General features: G+C 33.8%; 2 protein-coding genes across 3 annotated transcripts; both read left to right on the top strand.

Annotated features, from left to right (window-relative positions):
- Window positions 1–1,912: 1,912 nt before the first annotated feature.
- On the top strand, window positions 1,913–2,947 carry LOC140795360 (uncharacterized). 2 transcript variants are annotated; one of them, XM_073147876.1, is made up of 4 exons: window positions 1,930–2,161; window positions 2,249–2,297; window positions 2,405–2,681; window positions 2,766–2,872. In XM_073147876.1, exons 1-3 carry the CDS (start codon window positions 2,004–2,006, stop codon window positions 2,663–2,665), a joined length of 468 nt encoding a protein of 155 aa, XP_073003977.1. In that variant the 5' UTR covers window positions 1,930–2,003; the 3' UTR covers window positions 2,666–2,681; window positions 2,766–2,872. The 2 variants fall into 2 exon arrangements, with proteins under 2 accessions (XP_073003976.1, XP_073003977.1); XM_073147875.1 differs by having other exon boundaries at window positions 1,913–2,161; window positions 2,405–2,947.
- Window positions 2,948–7,037: 4,090 nt separating this feature from the next.
- Window positions 7,038–23,497, top strand: LOC140794913 (sphingosine-1-phosphate lyase-like). Its single transcript, XM_073147192.1, has 15 exons — window positions 7,038–7,301; window positions 7,396–7,441; window positions 8,342–8,493; window positions 8,599–8,658; window positions 9,542–9,766; window positions 9,864–10,005; window positions 12,462–12,512; window positions 12,644–12,735; window positions 17,358–17,484; window positions 20,902–20,917; window positions 22,100–22,207; window positions 22,281–22,335; window positions 22,412–22,558; window positions 22,995–23,073; window positions 23,161–23,497. The coding sequence occupies exons 1-15, from the start codon at window positions 7,108–7,110 to the stop codon at window positions 23,281–23,283; spliced, it is 1,617 nt and encodes a 538-aa protein (XP_073003293.1). The 5' UTR covers window positions 7,038–7,107; the 3' UTR covers window positions 23,284–23,497.
- Window positions 23,498–23,658: the final 161 nt, after the last annotated feature.

Genomic DNA, 23,658 nt, shown 5'->3' with positions numbered 1-23,658 from the left:
TTTTTGTATCTTACTTTTCAATATGTATTCTTATATTTGACTCGATTTGTATTAGGATAGACTCATTTGGCATAGATATCCCTCATTTATTTTTTGTTATTTTGTTAGTATCTAGTATTAATCTTATGTTGCTAGCCCTCCTGGCCTCCACGAGAACTTCACATGGAAAGCATACGATGAGTTGGAGATGTTTCAATAAGCATCCAACATCGACCAAATCCTTTACTTAAGTGGTTAAGAGAACATGATCAAATCAATTGAATCTCCAATCAATTTCATACTTAGTTAAATTTCCAAATCAATTGAATTTCATAACTTAATAATTTTAAGCAATAAATTTGAAAAGATTAGAATTCCAAATCAGATACTTGTCATTTCTAAGAGGTTGTCAAAGAGTCTCTAGATAATTTACCAACCTCCTTTAAAAAAAAAAAAGGTTCTCTTTCTCATACATCTTTTTGTTTACTTGTGGGATATTATAAAGTTATAAAAGACATTTAGTTCTTAATACATGCTTTTTATAACCTAATACCTCAGTTTAGGTTAGACCACCTGAATAAATAAAGCTGCATATTATATTATAGATAGCAACTACACTTTGACTATATTATAAATAAGTCCCTCTCTTTTTAATTTTTATTATCTACTAATAAAGCTTCATATTTAATAAAAATACTGAGCGACTCCCTAGTATTTTTTAAATATTAAAAATAAAATATAAGAGTCGAACGATAAATATTAATATAGATGATAATAAATCAAAATATAGAGTGATTTTAATATATTTTATTTTAATTATTTCTTTACCTTGAATCTATGCATCTTGTCTTACAAGTTACAATGTTTTGTTCATAAAACAAGAATATGAGGCGGTGATTAGAATTTATAAAAATAAATGTATACGTGTAGAAAATATATGCACTTAGTTTTATATATTAAATTAAAAAATTAAAATATAATTAAAATTACAAAATATATAATTGAATTTATTTAATTCTACAAAATTGGGTAATATTGGTATTTTAAAAAGAAAATTAGGTGAAACTGCAAAGTAAAAATAGAATGGATAAGAGTGTAAAAAAAAACTAAATTATATTAGTTTATGATAAATCGCCCATTTAAGAATATTGATATTATTTTTTTCAATAAATATATAACCTAAGGATAAAAATATCTTCTCGACTACGCCACAGTATAATAATGGAGCTGAAAATATAATTAATTTAAGGTGACTATAATGACTTTCTTTAATATTTACTTCTTAAGTCTCTAATCTAATCCCTCCCTCTCACATTCAATACTTTATCTCATCCATTTTGCTACTTTGCACGTAAGAATAAAATGACAAGCAAATTGATTAATCTCATTTCTAATTATCATATAAATTTGTCATCCTCCTTATTATCATTACTTTGTATTTTTCTTAATTTTTATTAATTATTTATATGATAATTTTATTTAGATTTTCTGAACTATCATTATTTTCTATATATTTTCTAAATATTTTTATACCCTCTGAGCCATTTTTTTAGTTTAGGGGTTCTTATAATTTTTATTTCTTAGTTCAATATGAATATATCTGTATTTTTCTTAGTTCATGGGGTATATTAAGTAATAAAAAAGTTTAATTAGTATATAAAAATAATAAAAATAATTCTTTTTCAGAAGAAAAAAAAAGATAAAAAAGACATAGATAATTTAGGTATTTATAAATTATTTTATATATTATAATAAAATATATATTTTATAGTATCATCTAAGTTAACGTAGGGTGCTATATGATAATTATAGGATAAACTGAGGGTAGAATTATAAAATACTTAAAATGAGGTGTGAATCATAAAATAAATACAATATAGGGTGTGAATCGTAAAACTCTCAGAACAAATAAAGAAAACGTACTTGCGGATACGACGACGTAAACTCCCCTCTTTCATTGCAATTGCCGCTTTATTTCTCCTATTCTCTCTCCCCCCCTCTCCTCTCCTCTCCTCCCATCTCTAATGGCAAAAGAGCTCCCCTTTCTCTGCTTCCGCTCCTCTGCAAACGACTACCTCTCCCAGTACGAGCCGATCGCCGTCGTCCTCTTCTCCTCTCTCCTCTCTTTCTTCCTCTACCTATTCCTTCCCTCGGTCCTATCGCTCCTCGCGAGCGCTATTAAGTGAGTCCTCGATCTCTCTCTCTTTCTCTCCCTCTCGATCGATCGATCGATAGATCCCTCTCTGTTCCTTACTCTGCTTCCTGGCAGGTTGATTCTTGGCGTGATCCCCGGCTACTTCGGCGCCGAGGAGCAAAAGGTCGGTAATCTTATGTCTTAAATTCTGTCTGATTGGTGGAAGCTTGCGAATTATATGGATTAGTACTCTTTTGTAACTCCTTCTACTGATACATTAATTATATTTAGGCTGTGGATGAGTTGAAATTTCGCAACAAGTGTAGACGAGAAAGTAGCTTTTGTAGCCGGAGAAGTGAATTCCCCGAGCGCCACGGCCGATCGAGACCTGCTCCGATGAAGACGCAACGATGGAATACCATCAACGGTGAGGAGATTCGAATTAGCCGTAGATCACCGGAGGGACGAAGGCTCGGTAGAAATCGAGGAAGATCCTGCTCCGATGACGATGACGGTGAGCTTCTCGACCGCCATGGACGATCGAAACCCTAGGCGTTCGCATTCACAGGTCCCCTCTTCCCCCATCCTTTTGTAAATATTGGATTTGTTATGTTTCAATTTGTAAAAATAGACTCTATTGTTCACTGTACAGGTAAATTGTATAGGCATATTGTGTACATCAACTACAAAAAAAAATGCATTCAATTTTTATATATTAAATTAAAATTTTAAATGTAATAAATTGTAAAAGCCTCTAAATATCAATGTTTGTATGTCAAAACCAAATGTTTCTACAAATTATTCGATAATATAATTGTAAATTGAAATATCAAAGTTTTGATTTAATATAAAGATGTTCAAATGTTTGCTAAAAAATATCAATCCACATCCTAACTTAAATTTAAGTTAGCAAGCAACTGACAAAATAAAAAGTGCACTATTCCTTCCATTTTAAATGATATTAATATATTTGTTAAAACAAGGTTTAAAAAGGTGATTTTAAATAAGGGTAATTTAGAAAATACGAAAGTGTTATTTAAAGTAGACTAAATATTACACTTTTTATTCGATTCGGGTTATGCGTTTATTTAGTTAAATTTAACTTAGAATGTTGCTTGATATTTTTCAGCTGATAGAAGTGAAAAAAAAAGTAGAGTGTTGTTTATAACATTCAATAGCTTTAAACTATTTTAATTATATTTTAATCATGATTAGTTATATAATAAATTAACAGAATAATACTTTTTAAATGAGCATAATGATTTTAATGGTAATTATGATATTTTAAAAAATACAATGGCAATTATACGATGAACTAAAATCCATTCAAACAAAACAAAAACTTTTATGGTGTATTTTTATGGTGAAGATATATCTATTTCATAGGTAAGAACCTTGTTAAGTTGTTACCTTTCAAAGTAGAATTGCTTAACGGACTCGTTTTTTCAGGCCAAAACCTATCTCGAACTCAAACGGGGCAGGATTCGATTTTGGCCTGAAGCCCATTAGGTCAATATCAAATTTTTAGTATTATTTGCTGAAATAATTTATTATTAGTGACTGCTTACTTAGTTTTGAGGTTTTGGGTCCCATAGAACATAGGGTATGCCTAGTAGACTAATGGTTGCATAATATAAATATCTTCATTATACCATTTGTTTAATAGTTTTTATTATAGAATACTCATATATACGTATGATATGGTTTGAGCCTTCACATAAAAATTAAATGCAATGTTATTTTCTCGCATGTAGTAATGAATGTTATCACATTTCAACCACCATCCATCTAATATGCAATCGATATTAAGATTCTCAATCTAATGTTGCACTTGAAATTGGAGAGTTGCTAGAATTAGCATTTAATGATCTAAATTAATATTCACAAAACTTTCCAGGCCATTAGATTACTGTTGAATCTTCTTTAATGACTTGAGAGTATGGGAACCATTTTATTTTAGAGATTTTTTGCAATAATTACCACGAAAAACTTTCAAAATATTGTAATTGTCACTGAAATTACTGTGCTATTTGAAAAAAAATCATTCCATTAATTAAATATAACTACTTATGAATAAAACACAACTTAGATACAAAAATAATATTTTCCCTTTGCATAACTTATTTAAAATAGTCTAAAGCTATCTAATATTATACTTAATAACATAGTATAAAGAAATGTATTTTATTTTATGTGAGCTAAAGATTAATGATAACTATTTTTTACTCCAAACTTACAAAAATAGGACATTTTAGTTATTTCTATGTGTTTATAATAATATTATATTAGAAATATTATGTTAAAAATTGACTATAATGACAATTCCTAAAGAGTCAAAAATTTTAGTCACAATTATAGTATTTTGAAAGTTTTCGGCAGCAATTAAATAAAATCATACCCAATATAATACTACAACAAAATATATCTTATTTTATATGAGATAAAAAATATTGATAAATATTTTTTACTCTAAATTAAAAAAAATATTTTAGTTATTTATATGTGTTTATTAACTTTAACGTAATAATCTGCGAAAAATTTACCATAATGGCAATTTTGAAAAGGTAAAAGAAATTTAGTAGCAATTCTAATATTTTAAAAAATATAGTGACCATTCTGATGTTTTGGAAAATTTCAGTGGCAATCATTTAAAAATCCCTAATATCATTTGGAAAATGGTGGAATTGAAATAGCTTTGTTTGGATTGAGGCAGGAGTTTTGTATAATTTTCTACTTGATTATGCAAACATAGCCATACTAAAAAGCTAATAATTCGACATTTAATATTGTATGGAATCTGAACCTGGGAAAAAAAATTAAAAAATAATAAGGGTGTCTTTCTTCTTGCATCTTCTTCTTTCCTATCAAGATAATTTAAACAAATTTAATTAGTTCTTAATGCATGCTCCTTTATCACCTAATCACTGAGTTAAGTTGGACCACCTGAATAAATAATTTGCAGGAGAGAATCCAAACTAACTCATTATTTTTTTTTTTGCATATATACCCTAAAAATGTATGTTATTTGTATATATTCCTACCCAATTTATTTTTTAACTAAGAAAAATGCATAAAATCTAGAATAAGAATAGTTCTATCTTTTTATGTCTAAATTAAATTTATGGGATATCCATGCTTTAAAAGTGTATATATGAAAACCGTGTCTTTTCCAAGGGTATATTTAGAGAGGCACACAAGTAAATATAAGATTTGTGAAGGGTATATATGTAAAAAAAACCCTTATTATCCTAACTCTTAAGCAGCTTCTATCACCCAGCAGCACATTCAAGACACGTGGGTTCTCCAATTAATTATTTCTCCAACTAATTAGATCTTTGAATCTTGTCTTAAGACTCTTTTTGTTTATAAAACCAAGACTAGGAGGTGGAGATTTAATATTGTAAGAGAGAATGATTTTAAAACATATATATATTTATGTAGGCATTAATGTTCAGGAATATTGGGGATCTCAATGAGACCAAATCATATCGATTGATCTGACCCATTAATAATAGATTGTTTGGTTAATTATATTTTATAATGTTGTATTTGTTAAACACATGTTTAATTTATTGTATTTTATAATATTATATTTAATAAATAAGTATTGAATGTTGTATATAATACCTAAAAAAAATACTCTGCCATTAATTTTCTCACATGACGTGTTACTGAACTTAGTTAATTCTACAAAGTAAAACACAAATAAGGTGATTTTGATGGTTAATTACGCTTTAGACTCGGTAAACTATCTTCCATTTTATCTTTTTATTCATAAATTATTACGTGCAAAGTCACATAAACAACTATATAATATATTTAATCAATATATTTCGAAGGAAATAATTTTTTTAATTTATTAAAATATTTTTAATTATCGAATAAGATATTTTTAATAGTTCAAAAAATCTATTATACCTTTAAAAAAAATAATAATTGAGGCTGCTACTGTAGGTTTCTTTATTATTGGTGCGACCCCTAAGTGGGCCCACCTCGTGGGAAAGGCATCCGAGAATATTATTGAGAAAAGGGTACTTCTCTGCCACGTGTCAGAGATATATGAGATAGACGTCGTAACCAAATGGAACACATCTTCGTCCTTAATTTGATGAGACTGCAATAAATAAATGGATCTTTTGAGGCTAATGGATCCTAAAGATCCGGATCCATCTAAATAAGAGGAAAATAACTTTCTTTTAAATTTTTTGGAAAGAAAACAAAATTATCTCCGTCTTCTTGTCTTCTTTCTCACAGCCTTTCTTATTTTGGACTTAAATTCTCAGCACGATAGATGACAAGAAAGGAGAAGAAAAAATAGGTAGAAAGTTAATTGCTAATCTTATCTGTTCAATACAACCCTTTGTGCTAAGATATTTCGTCTCTTAGCGGAGAACTTATTCTTCTCTTTTGTACGATGATTTGTTCCATTATGAGTAAATTGGAATGGATCCTCAATAATATATTTTGAGTCTAAACAAAAATTTTAGCTCAAATTTAATTTTGAACCAAGTAAAGCCGACCTGCTCGGGCTTGAATCATTTACACCCCTCCATTAGAGCATAATCCCATAGATTAAAATACACTGGGAGAAAATGAAGCCTTAATCCCGCAAAATAATTTTTATTCCTATCGAAATAGAAAATGATAAATGACTCAATATTAAACATTTTTGTATTAGAAATCACAAAAATTATGTTTCATGGTAATCTAGTTTTCATTATTTTTATAATATTTTAAACCATATGGGTTTCTGTATTCCAATTTCAAATACGAATTGCGATAGAGAAACAAAATTCAAATGCGATGTCGGGTCGGATGATATCTATTTCCGATCCGCACCCGCACCCGCACCCGCACCCGCTTAGCCATCAATTTTCCCAGCACTCACGCAATAGACTAGACTACAAAGGAACGCAAACGACAGAAAGAAAACAACTCGTCACCCTCTCTCTCTCTCTCTCTCTCTCTCTCTCTGCTCTCGTCGTCTCTCTCCAATGGCGAAAGAGCTCTCCTTGCCCCGCCTCCGTTCCCTCGCAAACGAATTCCTCTCCGAGTACGAGCCGATCGCCCTCGTCCTCTCCCCTCTCCTCGCCCTCGTCCTCGCCCGCTTCCTCCACTCGGTCCTGTCACTCCTCCAGGAGAGAGGGATTAAGGCCGCCGTTATAGGGTTCCTCATGAGCTCCGTCAAGTTTGTTTTTAAATCTCTCTCTCTCTCTTTCTCTGATTCCCTCTCTGTTCCTTACTCTGCTTGATGGTTTCGGTGATTTCTCGGATTGGAGCAGGTTGATTCCCGGCGTGAGTGGATACATCGATGCCGAGAAGAGAAAGGTCGGTCGTTCCTTCTATGAAAGATTTTATTTTGATATAAGGTGCACTTGAACTGTCGAGTTACGCTGTAGTTGAACGGCATATAAGGGACTTCCGATGCTTAGATTACATGAAGGTTTCCATTCTGGCGGTTTATCTTGGGCGTTGAAGTGGGCTCTGCATGTTTGTTCATTGGAAATTGGAAACATTATACGTCTGTTAAATGTTGCGGGCCCACTAATTGTCAGAGATTGAAGTTTTTGACTTGTGTCTTGAATTCAGTCAATGATCAGTGGTGGCTTGAGAGATGGTGATTTAGTGCCACCTTGAGGATTGATGGTTAGAGAATTGGGAATGGTGGTGAAGGTTGGTTGCAGAATATATCTGTTTTTTTGGCTGCCTTTAATAAGTTCTAGATGGTTTACTTAAGGGCATTCACATTTCAGAGTAACTAATCCGGTAATCTTGGTTAATAGAGCACACATCCTTCATTACTTTAATTGGCCATAGCTTGCATATTGGAGAACTTGATAGGTGGTTGTTTTTATGACAATCGCATTCACATCACATAGAAGATCGATTTTCATTGTTGTTTCATTTCCTTTATTTATTTATTTATTTGATAATTTAAGAGTCTGTGAGCTATAGGTTGGACAATAAATTTAGCTCTCCGTGATAATTATTTGTCCAGCTCTTCCTGACAATTAGGTTGGACAACTAAACCAATCCTCGTATAGAATCAGGCCACAACGAGTTAACTCTAGTGTATTTGGCGCAATTCATCCTCGTAAATATTTGAACCTCCAACCTAGGTTCCCAACCACTTGTGCTAGTGGTTGGGCCCCATTTCCTTTGTGTAGCTATCGTGTAAATTCCAAGCTAAACTACTCTTTTATAACTGCTTTTACTGATGTTATATAGGTTGTTGATAAGATGCAATCTGGCACCAAGTCTAAACGAGAGAGCTGGAGAACGGAGCTGCCGAATGTTGGACTTTGTGGAGGAGTAATACAGGAGCTTCAAGGTGCAAAAGCTACAGATATAGTCTGGCAAGGACGATGCTCCGGTACAGTGTACGTCTGCTATCAACAGTTGAAGAGCACCGATACCTTATAACATCCTCTGTTAAGACATTGACATTTATACTGATGTTGTCATTATTTATGAATTCTCTGCAGTTATATTGGTGGAAATGAGTCTGAGGGCCACTTTTCCTTGATAAACGAGGCATGTTCAATGTAAGTAAAGACACAATCTTGATCACTGTCAATCTGTAAATCAATTCCTGACTAACACAATGGTTGTGCTCTGTTTTTTTTTGTGTGTGTGTGTGTGTGTGTGTGTGTAACTTTTATATTTCTCTTGTCCTCTTTGATCATCTCAAGTTTCAAATAAGCTTTTCTGGTTCATAACAGTTGCTTCCCATACTCGTCCAATCACATCTTCCAAGTTGCTATTTTTCATTTGCCATTGCATGGTGCTCCCATAGTCATCCCTCGTGGCAAAGCACTGACTACACATGCTGCTTCTTTAAGCAAGTTGGACAACTATTACTTGCCATCAGGTATAGGGCATGAAGAACTGGGAAAGTGATTCTGATAGGGATAGGGTTGGAGTGGTATTTCACAATTGGTCAGGTATTGGTCAGACCGTCATATATCAACTAAAACAGGCATTTGATCTGACACATTTAATTAATAGCTTTGAATAAAACCACAAAATTTTCTGTCTCAGTTATTTGGGTGTAACTGGAGGAAATGACCTGAATTTGGTTGAAGTCGCTGAAACTTCACCCAAGCTCCCTGTTTCCAGTTTCAGTCTGGTTCCTGATTGCTCTCTGCTGAAATCAATTTGTTCAGTCGAAACAGATCTGTTGCTGAAACTTATTATTATTATTATTTTTCCGGATTATTATCGGTAATTTATTCCTATCCATGTTAATAAGTCAATTGTAGGTTTCAAATGTAGTGTTTTGCTTACATTGAGTTTGAATATCATTAACTAGTTATCTTTTAACACATACCAGTTTTCATCAATCACAGACGATGTTTTTAAGCCTCCTTATATTTGCATATTAGTGTCAGCTATGTTGATGGTCTGGCTGATAATATTTTGTTTCAGGTTTTCGCACACCAATCCGCTGCATCAGGATGTCTTCCAGAGTGTGGCACGATTTGAGGGTGAAGTAGTTGCCATGACAGCTGCACTTCTTGGCAGCAAGGAGGAGATATCCGGAGGACAAATCTGTGGCAACATGACATCAGGAGGGACTGAAAGCATACTATTAGCTGTTAAAACATCACGTGATTATATGAAATCAAAAAAGGGAATTACAACACCAGAAATGTGAGTTAGAATTGGCTCTGTTTCACTTGTATTATTTCAAAGATCAACTGTATCTTAGTTCATTTGTTTATTCATAACTCAATTAGCTAGTCCACAGGATAATCTCTGAATCTGCACATTCTGCTTATGACAAAGCTGCACAATACTTTAATATCAAGGTGCGGCGAGTACCTGTAGATAAAGAATTTGTTGCAGATGTCAAAGGGATTAAGCGGTGCATCAACAAAAACACCATACTGGTATGTATTTATGTATTCTTTATACCAAACTCTCGATCATTATAAGATCACCAAATCTTTTGTCAAGATTATCTTTAGTGAATCAAGGTTCCAAGTATCGGAATCGGAATCGAAATCGGCCATCTGAAAAAATGATACATATCGGCCGTATGGGCGGTATCGGCAGTATCGGCCGTCCATATCGGCTTGTATTTTAAAATAAAATTTAAAATACAGAAAATTCTTAATTTTTTAGAAAAATAATAATAAGATAAATTATTCATATATAAAGTCTAAAAACTAAAAAATAAATATTATTTTCTCAATTTTTATTTCTCCTCCTTTTACTACTCACATTTTCTCTCTCCCACACAAATTGAAAACAATTCTTACTCTCTCCCACTATTTCTCTCTCTCTCTCTCACTAACTCTCTCTCTCTCTCTCTCACTAACTCTCTCTTATCAAACTCTCTCTCTCTCTCTCTAACTCTCTCTTATCAAACTTGAAAAAATTTCTAGACACAAGTATGTATCTAAACACTAGGCAATGATATTACAAGATAGAGCCAAATCCAAATCTTATCCGTACTCACGAAATTACAAGTTAGAGCCAAATCCAAATCTTATCCGCACTCATTAAAGTACAAGATAGAGCCAAATCCTAATCTTATCCATACTCACGAAAGTACAATATTCTTAAACTTTGTTGGTGCGTTCGAATGGGCTCGAGTGCGTTCGAACGCGACAGCTTGAATTCTTCAGGTTGCGTTCGAACGCATTTGTGAACGCAGCTCTCGGTATGTGTGAACGTAGTGCCCGCGTTCGAACACGTTTGTGAACGCAACTCTCTGTCTGTGTGAACGCAGATTTCGTGTTCGAACTCATTTGTGAACGCAGCTCTCTGTCTGTGTGAACGCAGTACCCGCGTTCGAACGCGTTTGTGAACGCGACTCTCTGTCTGTGTGAACGCAGTACCCACGTTCGAACGCGTTTGTGAACGCGGTGTGAACTCGATGACTTTTCTCCAATAATCTTGCAATTCTTCAAACCAGAGATATTCTAGACTTGTGTAAATCTCATATACATGAAAAAATACACTTAGAATATTTTGTACACAATTGCCAACAAATAAAAACCTAACAAAACTCTCTCCCTAATTAACTCTCTCTCCTACTAACTCTCCCTTAAAAAAACTCTCCCTCTCCCTCTCCCTCTCCCTCACCGACTACCACCTCTTTCCCTCTTTAACATTGTTTTTTCTCCACTTCTCTCTCCTCTTCCCCTCTCTCTCTCCTTCCCTCTCCTTCTTACTGCTGCAACCCACAAACTCTCTCTCTTTCTCCCTCTTTCTCTCTTTCCCCCTCTCTCTTTTTCCCTCTCTTTCCCTCTCTCTTGCTCCATCTCTTTCTCTCTCTCTCTCTTCCCCCTCTCTTTCCCTCTCTTTCTCTCTCTTTCCCCTTTCCTTTTCTCTTACCCATGCTCGTCTTGGGAAATGAATCGGGTATTGGTCGATCTGGCCAATACCCGACTGAAAGGCTGGCCGATCCTGATCCGTTTCGGCCGATTCCACTCGGGATCGGCCAAAACTAGGAACCATGTTATTCACATTGTCACTATTAGTATCTTTTATAATTGTTAAGTTATCATTGTCTTGCTAGTGCTTGTGTTTATTATGTGCTTATGAAGATAATAATATTACGAGCTAGTTTGTAGTGTAATAGATGTGGTGTTATTTCAGCATTAGGTTTAGACGTTTAGTACCTTTCCTTTAAGCTTACACAAAAGGTAGTAATTTTAGTATCCTTGAGTTTGATGGAATCTTTGCTCTGTGATAGATGCTAGACTTATTAGGAGTGGTTTTCAGGGCTTAAATATTGCTTTCTGATAGACCCATTTCCTTTTGGTCATCTCGAAATTATTATAAGGAAATTTATTAAAAATGCCCTACATCTTTTTTATATTATCGTTCACACCTGCCGTATGAATATTTATCATTCAATGCCTTCGGGAAAAATCCTAATTTAGTATAGAAGCGATAAACTTACAAGTTGTTAAGTACATTATTGTAGCAATATGTGGTCAGTATATGAAAGGAAAAAGTTTCCTCTCCTCTTCTTTTATTTCAAGATTTTTCAGTTTATCTTTTTGAATAGAAGTAACATGATTCGTTTTTCTCGGGCTTCTGCTTAAATCTCTGTTATGAAACAATCTTGTTAACTGGACCTGGAAGAGTGAAAGAAATAAAATACTCTGCATAATAAATCACTTAAAAGGCAGGCACTGAGTTTTAGGGCCTGAAACTGTTCTGTCAATTATTCATTCTAAAGACAGTGACTGCTTGCAGTGTACAGTAATACTATTTCCCTAATATTGGTGATGGAGATAATGGAACTCAAGCAGCATGTTACATTAGCTTCTCTAGAGCCAGAGCTAAGAATTATACGTTTATACTAATTTTTATTTCCCATGTTCTACAGATTGTTGGATCTGCACCGGGATTTCCACATGGTGTTGTTGATCCTATAGAAGTATGTTGAACAATTTTAATTAATGTTACCAAAAATTTGTTGAGTTTGTGATCACTTTTGAGCATTTGTCACACTCATCTTTGCTTAGTACTATCTCATTTCTAATTTGTTTGTCAATTTATGCTATCCAGGAGCTCGGGGAATTGGCATCTTCTTATGGTATTTGTTTCCATGTTGATCTTTGCCTTGGTGGCTTCGTATTGCCATTTGCTCGTAAGCTTGGGTATTCCTTTTCAAAAAGATTAATCTATTACTTTCGAATATCCAACTATATTTATAACTTATGTTTTGTATTTTATCATCTTTGTTTTCTTTATACTTCTGTAACTGTTGTTATTACTTATTAGAACTGGTCAATGAAGCAGTGATAAGTCTAAAATAGGTTTTTGATGTGAACCAGATTAGATCGGATCACATCATAGGGATATTGGGCTTGATGGATCGAATCTAGTTACCTAATTTGCTTATATAGTTTAGTGAGAGTTCTAGTAGGTTTGAAATTGTTAGTTAGCTAAATTCAGCTCTGCGCAGTTTTCGCAAAATATTCGTAGGATATTCATCAAACGTCTGGATATTATGAAACTAATTGGATAAGATCGGCGATGTCGTGATCTAGAACTTTTATATTTAGAGTTTCTCTAGATTTAGAGTTTATCTGTGATGAAATGAAAAAAAAAATCCAAGAAGGATAATGAAGACTAGTTTAGCTAAGTTTATTAGTTTGTTTAGGACTCTTTTGATTTAATCTCTATAAATAGGGCTTGAACTTGTATTTTAGACATGCATGAAGAATTAATTGGCTTTTTCCCTTAGCCCCTTACTATCTCCCCTCTCAACTTGGCTGTAGGCCTCAATCTCCCTCTTCTCTTTTCGTCAACCGCCATCGCCTCTCCTATCGGAATAATCTCATCTTGCTTCTAATCTCCCTCGTCTGTTGATCCCTTTAGTCCCATAAGGCCAGATTACGTCTCCCCCCTCTTCAGCTCTAAAGTATTAATCTACCTATTCATTACCACTATCATCAACCATTCACGCCATCTCCATCACCATCTACAAGCCAACCACACACGCCACCAAATCTACGGTCGGCTTTCCATCCAAATTAGACCCAGATCTAATCCGAATCTGATAAGGGTCTGAATACCAAAGATGTAGATCGGGAAGTTACGAAGTTATTCTAACTAGTTTTGTAATTTTCCTGTATCTGCAAAATATTTGGCTAATATTCTCCCTGGACTGTGCACAATCGCTTTTGATTCGAATCGACCCCAAGTCCGTTTGTATCAGTTTTAGTTAGCATCGTCAAATAATGGAAGAGCCTATTGTCACTGTCATTCTGAGTTTAGACTGCAATGCTTGCCAAGTCTATATGATCATATGAATATTTTGCAACTCATATTAGAGCATATAATTTCTGAAAGTCAGAATGTGAGAATGGCGATTATATGGAAACAAAAAGTACAATTGCTAGTGTTAGCTAACTTTAGATTGATATAGGGATGATAACTACCTATATTTTTAAATTTTCATTTATGCACTCCTTTTTAGGTGTAAAAAGAGGCACTTCATTTAGTGAACACAGCGTAATTTCTTGTTTTATTTCGCCCTTTTCTTCTCCTTTTGTTCTCAAGATATTTGTGTTGAAAATTGATACTGGCCTCCTGGGTGACATCAGTGTTTGTATATGTAGAGAGAGGGAGGGAGGGAATACGAGGAAGATGAAGCCTCTGATAAAGCCTATGATCAAGGCTTGTCATTTTGAATCATTTTTGGTGCTTAATCATCTGCTGAACTGAAGGAAAGAGAGGTGAAATTGACCAGGTTTCTAATGAGTATTACTATAGAGTCCGTACTAGTACGCAAAATTGAGGATTTTTGTGCTGTAATTGTATCAGAGAAGAAATAACCATAGCGAGGAATATAGAAGAATGAAGGGGAGAACAATAAAAGAGAGAATAAGTAAAAATGTCTCTCTAGTTACCCTATATTTAGCTCCATTTGTAAAGCATGTAAATGCAGAGATGATAGATTTTGACATACAGACTTGTCTTGCAGAATATCTGAAAGGTTCCTCTTTAAGAACATGTGGCTGAAGTTAGCCAATGAAGTAGATTATAGATAATACTCTTCAATTATCCATTTAAGTTTGATGGCATGTTACGAATCAGATCTGGAATGATCCGGACGTAAGAAAATTATAAAAATTTAGGTAATGGTAGCCTCGTGAGCTAGAATTCTAATGACTCTAGTTTCACCTAAATTGGAGGTTAGGATGAAAAGTTAAAAATAAAATAGTAGAGATAGGTCAGAATAGGGCAAAACGGTAAATATTTGATACTGCGACGGTCGTCGGAGGGTGGCGGACGACTAAGAGTGGTGGTGGACGGCCGTAGGGTAGAGTGGTTGCTGGAGGTAGGAGGTGGCTAGGGTTTGAAAGCGTTGGAGGTTCTACGGCTAAGGTTTGAAAGCGCTAGGGTTCTAATGGCTTTGGTTTCATCTAAATCGGAGGTCTAGGTGAAAAGTTAAAAATAAAACAGTGGAGATAGGTCAGAATAGGGCATAATGATAAATATCCGACGTTGCGGCGGTCGTCGGAGGGTGACAGACGGCCAAGAGTGGTGGTGGATGGCCGTAGGGTAGGGTGGCTGTTGGAAGTAGAAGGTGGTTAGGGTTTGAAAGCGTTGGAGGTTCTACGACTATGATCTACTCCTAGAAAGGTTAAGACGATCTAAATGTTAGTAAATACAGTAATAAGAAAATAACTAAACTTAATTAATTCTCAATGCTTGGATACTTAGATTCTTGAATGTTTAACAAAGGAGCCCAACCCTTTTATATATAGAAGTCGGTTACAACGAGTCCCATTAGGACTAGTCTTAAAGGCTGACACGATTCGAATTAGGACTTACCTTAAAGGCTTACATGAATTAATTGGACTTGCCTTAAAGACTTACTTGACTAAATTAGACTTATCTTAAGGGCTGTCGTGACTTATTTGGATTCGCCTTAACTAGACTTATCTTAAGAGCTATCATGATTTATTTTGATTTGCCTTAATGATTCACATGACTAAACTAGACTCGACTTGACTTGACTCGACTTAACCCATGTGGTTGGATTATAACATGACAAGTTTATTTTTTGCAAGATTTCTCTTAGCAAGGAACACACGAATATCTAGGGGGGTCTATGTTAAGCCGGCTGCCAAATTTAATTAATTTTTTGATGTAGGACAACCTAGGAGTTGGATGTAATATATAGAAGTAAATGATGCACTCACAAATTAAATATGCTATTATATGTTAACATAGAATATTGAGATGAGGGAAAATAAAACTCAGCAATAAAAGAATTAATATGGCAGTAAAGTAACTAATAATTTCCAAAAAATGAAAATAGTTACTTCGACGTAGACGCTGCCCTTTTCCGATTAATTCCAATATTTTATTCGGAGTCCACTTATCAAACACTCAATGGGTTCTAGCCTTCTAGGTCTCAATGGATCAAAACCTTTATCGTCTTTGATAATTTGCAAGTTGGAACTAGGAGAAAGGCAAAGAACACTAAACAAGTTTTCTCAGTTACAAAGACGTGAAGAAAAGTCGTTCCATATGAATTGCTTATAGAACCCAGTGACATATTGCTACAGAGACGGTGGCACGGTGCGACATACCAAAACCAAAAATTTTTCTTCTGGTTTCAGCAGTGGATAATCAAAGAAATAGCAAAAAGAAAGGAGGACGAGAAACAGAGTAGAGAAAAAAGAAGATTAAAAACATTCAAATATTTGGATTCACACCCACAACAGTTCACACGAAGAAGTGGAGAAAAACTTCCACCAAGAACTTTTTCATCCCAAAATTAATCTCCCATACACAACACAGGCCTGATAATAGAGATTCCAATTCTTTTTATGACTATTTTGCCCTTGACTTATACTTCTTATTACAAATAAACCAGAAAAAAACCAAATATGATTAGGAGACACAAAATAGACCCAAATTAAGTCAAAACAAATCCAACTTGATTGACAACTACTTATTAAACGTGTAGTTGAGTGCTCCGTTGTTCTTTGGTTCTTGACCGGGTCCGGGCTTCCCAAGATCTATGCTATTTGGGAACTCTGCAAGGGTCCTACCACCTGATTGATTGACTATATTTGAGTCTTTGGTGTAGTTTGGGATTATATTCCGCGCTGAAGATTTGTGCTTGTGGGCTGGGTTAATATGAAATTTCCATCATTGTACATCTGAAGGCTTGCATATTTCTTCGGATGGCACACATAAGTGTGTATGCCATCTTGTTCTCCATCATTTTTCCATTGGACCTTCTAAACTGGATTATTTTTTCCTTAATGTCTTTATCTGCATTTTGGTGAAGGCTTGGGCGACAATTAGAATATGACAAGCAAACCCTTTAAAATTATATTGATTTTACTTTTTAGAGCGACATGAAATGTTAGATATGAACTTTTGATCGAGGAACTGGCAATGCAACCTCATTTGGACTTCTTCACTCTTGCTATATTGGAAAGATCTAATTCAAGAAGTGATCTTATTTTGATGTTTTAATCTAATTGGCCAATTTGTGGAAAAACCTTGTTGACAATGAATGTTATTTATTTGTCGTATTGCATGCTTAAAGGTGACCTTAGGTATTCTTTTTTGAAGAAAGATGACCTTAGGTAGTATATTATTCCGGATATTCGGCATGTCTTTTCTGTCTTCTCATACATTGATGGGGAGATACTTACTCACGATCTTTTGCTGTTAAGAATGATTTGATGCAGTTCTCATGCCCTTCCTAACTAGTTCCCCCCCCCAAAAAAAAACTTATTTCATGCAGGTATCCAATTCCACCTTTTGATTTTTCTGTTAGAGGAGTTACATCAATTTCAACAGATGTCCATAAGTATGGATTAGGTCCTAAAGGCACAAGCATAGTTCTTTACAGAAACCATGAAATTAGAAAGGTACAGTAACTTTTTTCAAGAGGTTGAACTGCATATTCTCATCCCAAGTTCAGATATATATTCCTTTGCTAAAATAAAATCTGCATTTTAATGTTATTATATAGTTTGCTGTTAATAGTGTCCATTTTGATGAACAATATCTAATGTGGCCAATCAAGTGCTTCAATAATATTTAATGTTAGTATATTGCTCAAATATGTTTCAGATCAGTATGTCAAATTATACTCCAATGGTTTGATATAGCAATAATAATAATAAAATGAGGACCATTATCAAAGCTGTTAATTTAGTCCAAAAGAAAGCCAGTTATATTGTTGTTTGCATATACATGTGGTTGATTTTGACCACTGTTGCTTGATAACTGTGGTCTTCATTCTAATATGTTTATTAATAAATTCCAGGGAGCATCCAGTGGCGATTATTTTAAATTTCTGCATGTATACCCCTCAGAAATGCTTATATGTTTATGAACCTATCAAGAAGTGGAATGCACACATTCATAAACACCAATGCATGATAGCAACAGAAGTAACATAAATCTGTCTGGAAGTCTAGACATGATATGCACATTCTTCTAGAACTTCTATGTTTGATATATGCACCTATAATTAGACTTCGTTTGCACGCTACATGGAAGGGCGCTTATACAGTATATGTTACAATAAACACTCTTTGAGTGGTATGTACAAATAACGGATACTGTTATGAAACATGACAAATTTTGCCTGAAAAAGGATAATTAGAACAAGATAAGAAAGAAGCAACAATTGCACCAATTCAGCCATTTCATTAAATGTATACATCAACAAGCAACAACACAATCAGGAAAGGGCCAACCATGATGTGAACTTGGCTCGGAGGGTAGATCTAGGTTAGTTACAGAAATACTGATCTGCGCAGTCCAGAGAGAATATTCACCCAATATTTGTGCAATGCCGAAAAATTATAAAATTGGATGGATTGGCTTCTTAACTTCTTAGCCAAAATGAGGATGTTAAAGGTGGATGTGTGACACTACTAGAAAACATAGATTAAAGAATAATAGAAGACAGATTATGGGTAGCACTCGTAGAAGACAAATTACACGAGAATAGATTAAGATGGTTTGAACTTTGAATATGTCCAATGAAGACCACGTAATGCATCCCTAAAAGAAAGGGTTTATAAGGAGGGGAAGGTTGAAGGTAACTTGGAGGAATTGGTAAGAAAAGATGTGATACTGCTTGATTTGACTCAAACCAATGCACTAAGGGGCTGTTTGGCAATGCATTGAAGATGGTATCACGTAGGATAGCGTGGTCGGGTCAAATGATCTTGTGTTTGGCTTGATGAAGCATCATATTGCATGATGCATTGTGATGTGTATGTCACTGACATAACACATTGACATGTGTATATAAAATAAATCTATAAACATAAATAAAGTAAGGTTATTAATAATCTAATACTTGATAAATTGAAATAAAGTATAAGTATACATATATAGATGTTTTTGCTATTTTCAAATATATCCGTAGTACTATAAAGTTAAAAAATAAGCAATTATATTTTAAACAATAGAAATTTAATATAAATCACTAATATTATAATACTAATATAATTAAAAAGACGCTTTTTTCTAATAAAATATTTAGTAAAATTTGTTGACATAAATGTTGGGACGATAGAGAAAGTGGATAAACGATTTAAACTTTGCAAGATTACTATGGTCAGAAAGTGGCTCTGAATTAGCTCCTCTAGTCATTTGTGGGGTAATGTTCCACTTGAAGGCAAGAGAAGACCTTCCAGTACTTTTGAAAGGGTTTTAATATGGAAGAATTAAGAATTGTCTATGTATGAATCTTATTTGATTTGTATCTTATAAAATTCCTCCTTTAGGCCTACAAGGGAAGGAGATTTCCCTCTCAAGAGAGTTTGCTTACTTGAGGAAGGCCCTTTCACGGTGGGATTTTAAATTCTATAATGTGGAAAAATTATATATTTTAACTCTAAACCCCTCAACCTAAGCATAAATACTACAACATTGCTTAATAATTTATATTTTAAGAGATATAACAGAAGTACATTAATATTTAAAAGAACTATTTTATATAAGTATATATTATTTCATTAATATTTAATCATTTAAGATAATAAATTAAAAATTATTATTTTTAACTATATAATTGTAACTAGTCGCACCTATTTATTAATAATGAAAAATAGATAGCAAATTTTAAATTGATAATTATACCTGTATTCTCTGGACTATTTTCTATTTTCACATTGAAATCCTTATTTTTTTATTTCCACATTGGCCCCCTCAATTTTATGATACTTATCAAATGCCCGCCCTACTCGTTAGTTGCTCATTTGATTTTTCCATTAAAAAAGAATATCACTTGATTGTCATGATCAACTTTAAGTGCTGGGAGGACTGCTATACCATATTTAGAGGAAAGAAAGAGAAATAAGTTGAGGGTACAATGGTCATTTTATATATTCCCTCAAGGTGGTGAGAGGTATTAGACAGTTGAGGGGGTCAAAGTATTAAAAAATGAATTGAGAGGGTTCTATGTGAAAATGGGCAATAGTTACAGGGTGTCTAAGTGTAATTAACCCAATTTTAAAAACTTTAATTAAATATGAAAGTATAAATATTGTGAATTTACCGATAAACTAATATTCCGTAAGATATAATGTAATATATGTTTTTTATATGTAATATTACTTTATAAGATATTATTATACATCTTGATTTTTTTACTCTCATCCATTAATAATTTAATATAGATCACTCATTCAGAATCGCTATTCAATCCACCAAATGCTGAGTTAGCCCAACCAAACAACAAATTGCTTCATTGCTATATGCATCAGCCATTTATAAATCAATTCATCCATTTGACTTGTCTTTGCTTCAATCCGATTTGATCAAGCAGCCCCTAAATAGAGATCCATATAGCTGGCCCCAAATAGTTAGGAGTAAAGGCTTTGTTCTCATTACTATTTACGCAATCTTTTACATTGACATTGATTTCCAAAAATTATAGAGAGTAGATTTGGAGTAACTTACCTTTGATTCTGCAAATTGTTTCCAGTTAGCTCATAAGCTGTGGCATATTTGCTAAGTTGTACTCTGTCGTAGAAGATCGTTGCATGCATAAGATGTTACTACATACCTTAGATTCTTAAGCACCAAATTAGACTAAATCTGAAGCGTTTATTACAGAAGTCATATATATTTATAAATTACAACTGTTACTGCAAATAAGAAAATTATTTTATTTTGAGGATGGATGTGATGAAAAAATATCAAATTGCTAATGGAACATTTCCTTTTTGTTATATCTACATTTCCTTTAAGTTTTGTTACTAATTTGCCCTTTTTCTGTCTTTGCAATATGCATCTTGGCTACTGGCATCAATCTTCGACAGTATCAATTTGTTGCTGGTAAGTTATTTATTTATTTATTCTTTAATGTTGTTTGAAGATTTATTTTTAATTCTGCTTTGAAATAATCTAGTGTCTGAGTTTCCATATAAAAGATTTGAAGTTCAATCTAATGGTCTAAGCTGATGTTGTGTACACAGTTCCTTATTGTATCTCTTGAGAAAATTACATTTTGTACCCTCATCTTTCATGAATTTTCAACTCACCTACATCGCAGCATTTATCTATTCTCAAAAAGACCCTCCTCTGTTAACAAGTTTGACAGAAAAGTATCAAGAATATAATTTCTATTTGAATTAAAACTTGGTTCTCAGAAAAGATCCTTTCATAAGTTCTTTATAGTGAGATTAAAAAGGGCATTTTGGAAAATCTAATGGAGTATTATTCCATCGATAAATTTCAGTTAGCCATGGTAAAGTTGGGTCTTTTTTAGAATAAAGTCCAAAATGTGAGGCTCAAAATGTAAATACTGCAAAGGAACGGTGTGAATTGTAAGTTTGTAAAAATGTAGGGCGTGAAATGTAAATATCCCTTGGACTAATATCCTCCTCCTATCCTAAGTTAGTGAAGCTAAAGTCAAGGTTTATGCCAATCTCTATGTGTCTAAGGTTCTAGATTGAACATGGAGGATTGGCTGATACACTTTTAAATGGTCTTTTGGCTTGCAAATAAGGTATCCTTTTTAGGCTTATCTTGTTCCTATCTGCCAAAGCACATCGTTTTGAATCATATAAGCCCCTTCCTGATTGCTTAAGAGGTCAAACAATCCATTTTTTATTTGACCAAGCTTGTTGATTCAACAGTCAAGTTTATTTTACCTGCAGTCTACCTGCATTACAAAATTAAGCTGTCTTTTAAAGGTTTTCTTGGCCCCTATCACATCACTTTGACATTCATTTTCCATTTTTTTGGATAGCACACATATAAATATTTGAAACTCACTCACCAAACTATTCATGATAAAACGACCCATTGGACATCTTTTATATATGAAAGAGTGCAAGAAGTTGCATTTACTTGGTGTATTACTGAAATGCATTTTACTGATACTCAAAAAAGAATGGTTTGCACGTAAAATTGTTATCTTCACATGCCTTTGGTTAAAAGGGTAGTTCGTCCATTTAACAGTAGTTTTCATGAAAAGAAGTTCCTAATGCTACTCTTTTTTCTTGATTGTTACAGTCACTGAGTGGTCTGGCGGCCTCTATGTCTCTCCTACTATTGCTGGAAGCAGGCCTGGTGGATTAATTGCTGGGGCTTGGGCAGCTATGATGTCTCTAGGATTGAATGGTAAGAAGTTCTCCATGAAGTTGATAATGTATTAATTTTGTTAGTCTCCTTACCACCTTAATTCTGTTGTCAGGATATTTGGAAAACACAAAACTGATAATGGAAGTATCTAAGAAGATACAAAAAGGGTAGCTTATTTTCAGTTCATTCTTGTATGCACACACCGTCCACAACTTCTTTTCTGAAAGATTTGATTTTCCACAGGATAGAAGAGATTCCAGAATTGTTTGTGATTGGAAAGCCAGACATGACCGTTGTGGCTTTTGGCTCCAATGATGTTGACATCTTTGAGGTCAATGACATGATGTCATCAAAAGGCTGGCACTTGAATGCTTTGCAGAGACCTAATAGGTAAAACTCTGTTTGGAAATCCCAATTAAACTCGTTAAGTTATGAGATTTAAATTGGTTACAGTGGATTTGTATGCATTTTTATAAGTGTAATGAAATCTAGTGATTTGTGGTCGGATTTCGATGAAATTCATTTCTCACTTAAGTTAATTTTTCTAAATCTCAAAACTACCCCTTATCTGTGTACGTTCTTATTTATGGCCAAGGATAAAATAGGAAAATAAAATATAAGGAAATGGTGGATTTCATTTCAATTCCATAATTTCCAAACAATGAAATCCTTTTTGAAATGATGTCAATTGAATTATAGTGAACCAGCAAATGAAATCTATCTAGAATTGGTTCCAAACATAGCCTAAATCGCATACTACAACCTTACTTCTACTATAATTTTGATATTATTGTTCATAATATTGGTATGTAATTTCTCTGTTCAGCCTTCATATCTGTGTGACTCTCCAACATGTTCCTGTTTTCGAAGACTTCCTAAAAGACCTGAGGGAGTCTGCTAGAATTGTAAGTTGCTCCTTTTCCCCCATAATTCTCTTCAAATCTGTTAGCTTTTCTTCAAATTTGTTTCCTCACTTTTATTATCCTTTTTAGGTGAAGGAAAATCCAGGTCCGATTAGTGGTGGACTCGCTCCGATATATGGTGCTGCCGGAAAGATGCCAGATAGGGGCATGGTGCAAGAGTTATTGGTGGACTTCATGGATAACTCTTGTTAACTCCTGCTCATATTAATTATGTCCATACAAAGCCATACAGAGCTCTACACAAGCAAATGTAACCATTAAATGATTGGTTAAAGGATTTCTATTTCCTCAATAATGTTAAATTGTTAACCAAGTCAAGAGAGTATAACTCGTGATGCTTGGTCTTTGATGCACCTTATTATTTGTGCCAATAAAATTATCTACTAATTTAAAGAAATTTCCTCAATTTCTCTATGTGCAGTCGGTTTAGTTTTCGCGTTGTGGTATGATATTAGCTAATCGAGATCTGCATCCAATATAGGCACAATTAAGGAGATGCTTTTGTGATTGCTTTGGAAGACTCCTTTATAAACTAGATATGATTGTCCTTCAACATGATCAAAGTAA

The sequence above is a fragment of the Typha latifolia genome, chromosome 9, assembly GCF_019914945.1.
Source record: "Typha latifolia isolate L0001 chromosome 9, TyphaL0001v2, whole genome shotgun sequence".
NCBI classification, from domain to species: domain Eukaryota; kingdom Viridiplantae; phylum Streptophyta; class Magnoliopsida; order Poales; family Typhaceae; genus Typha; species Typha latifolia.
This window is presented reverse-complemented; position numbering and strand designations above follow the sequence as displayed.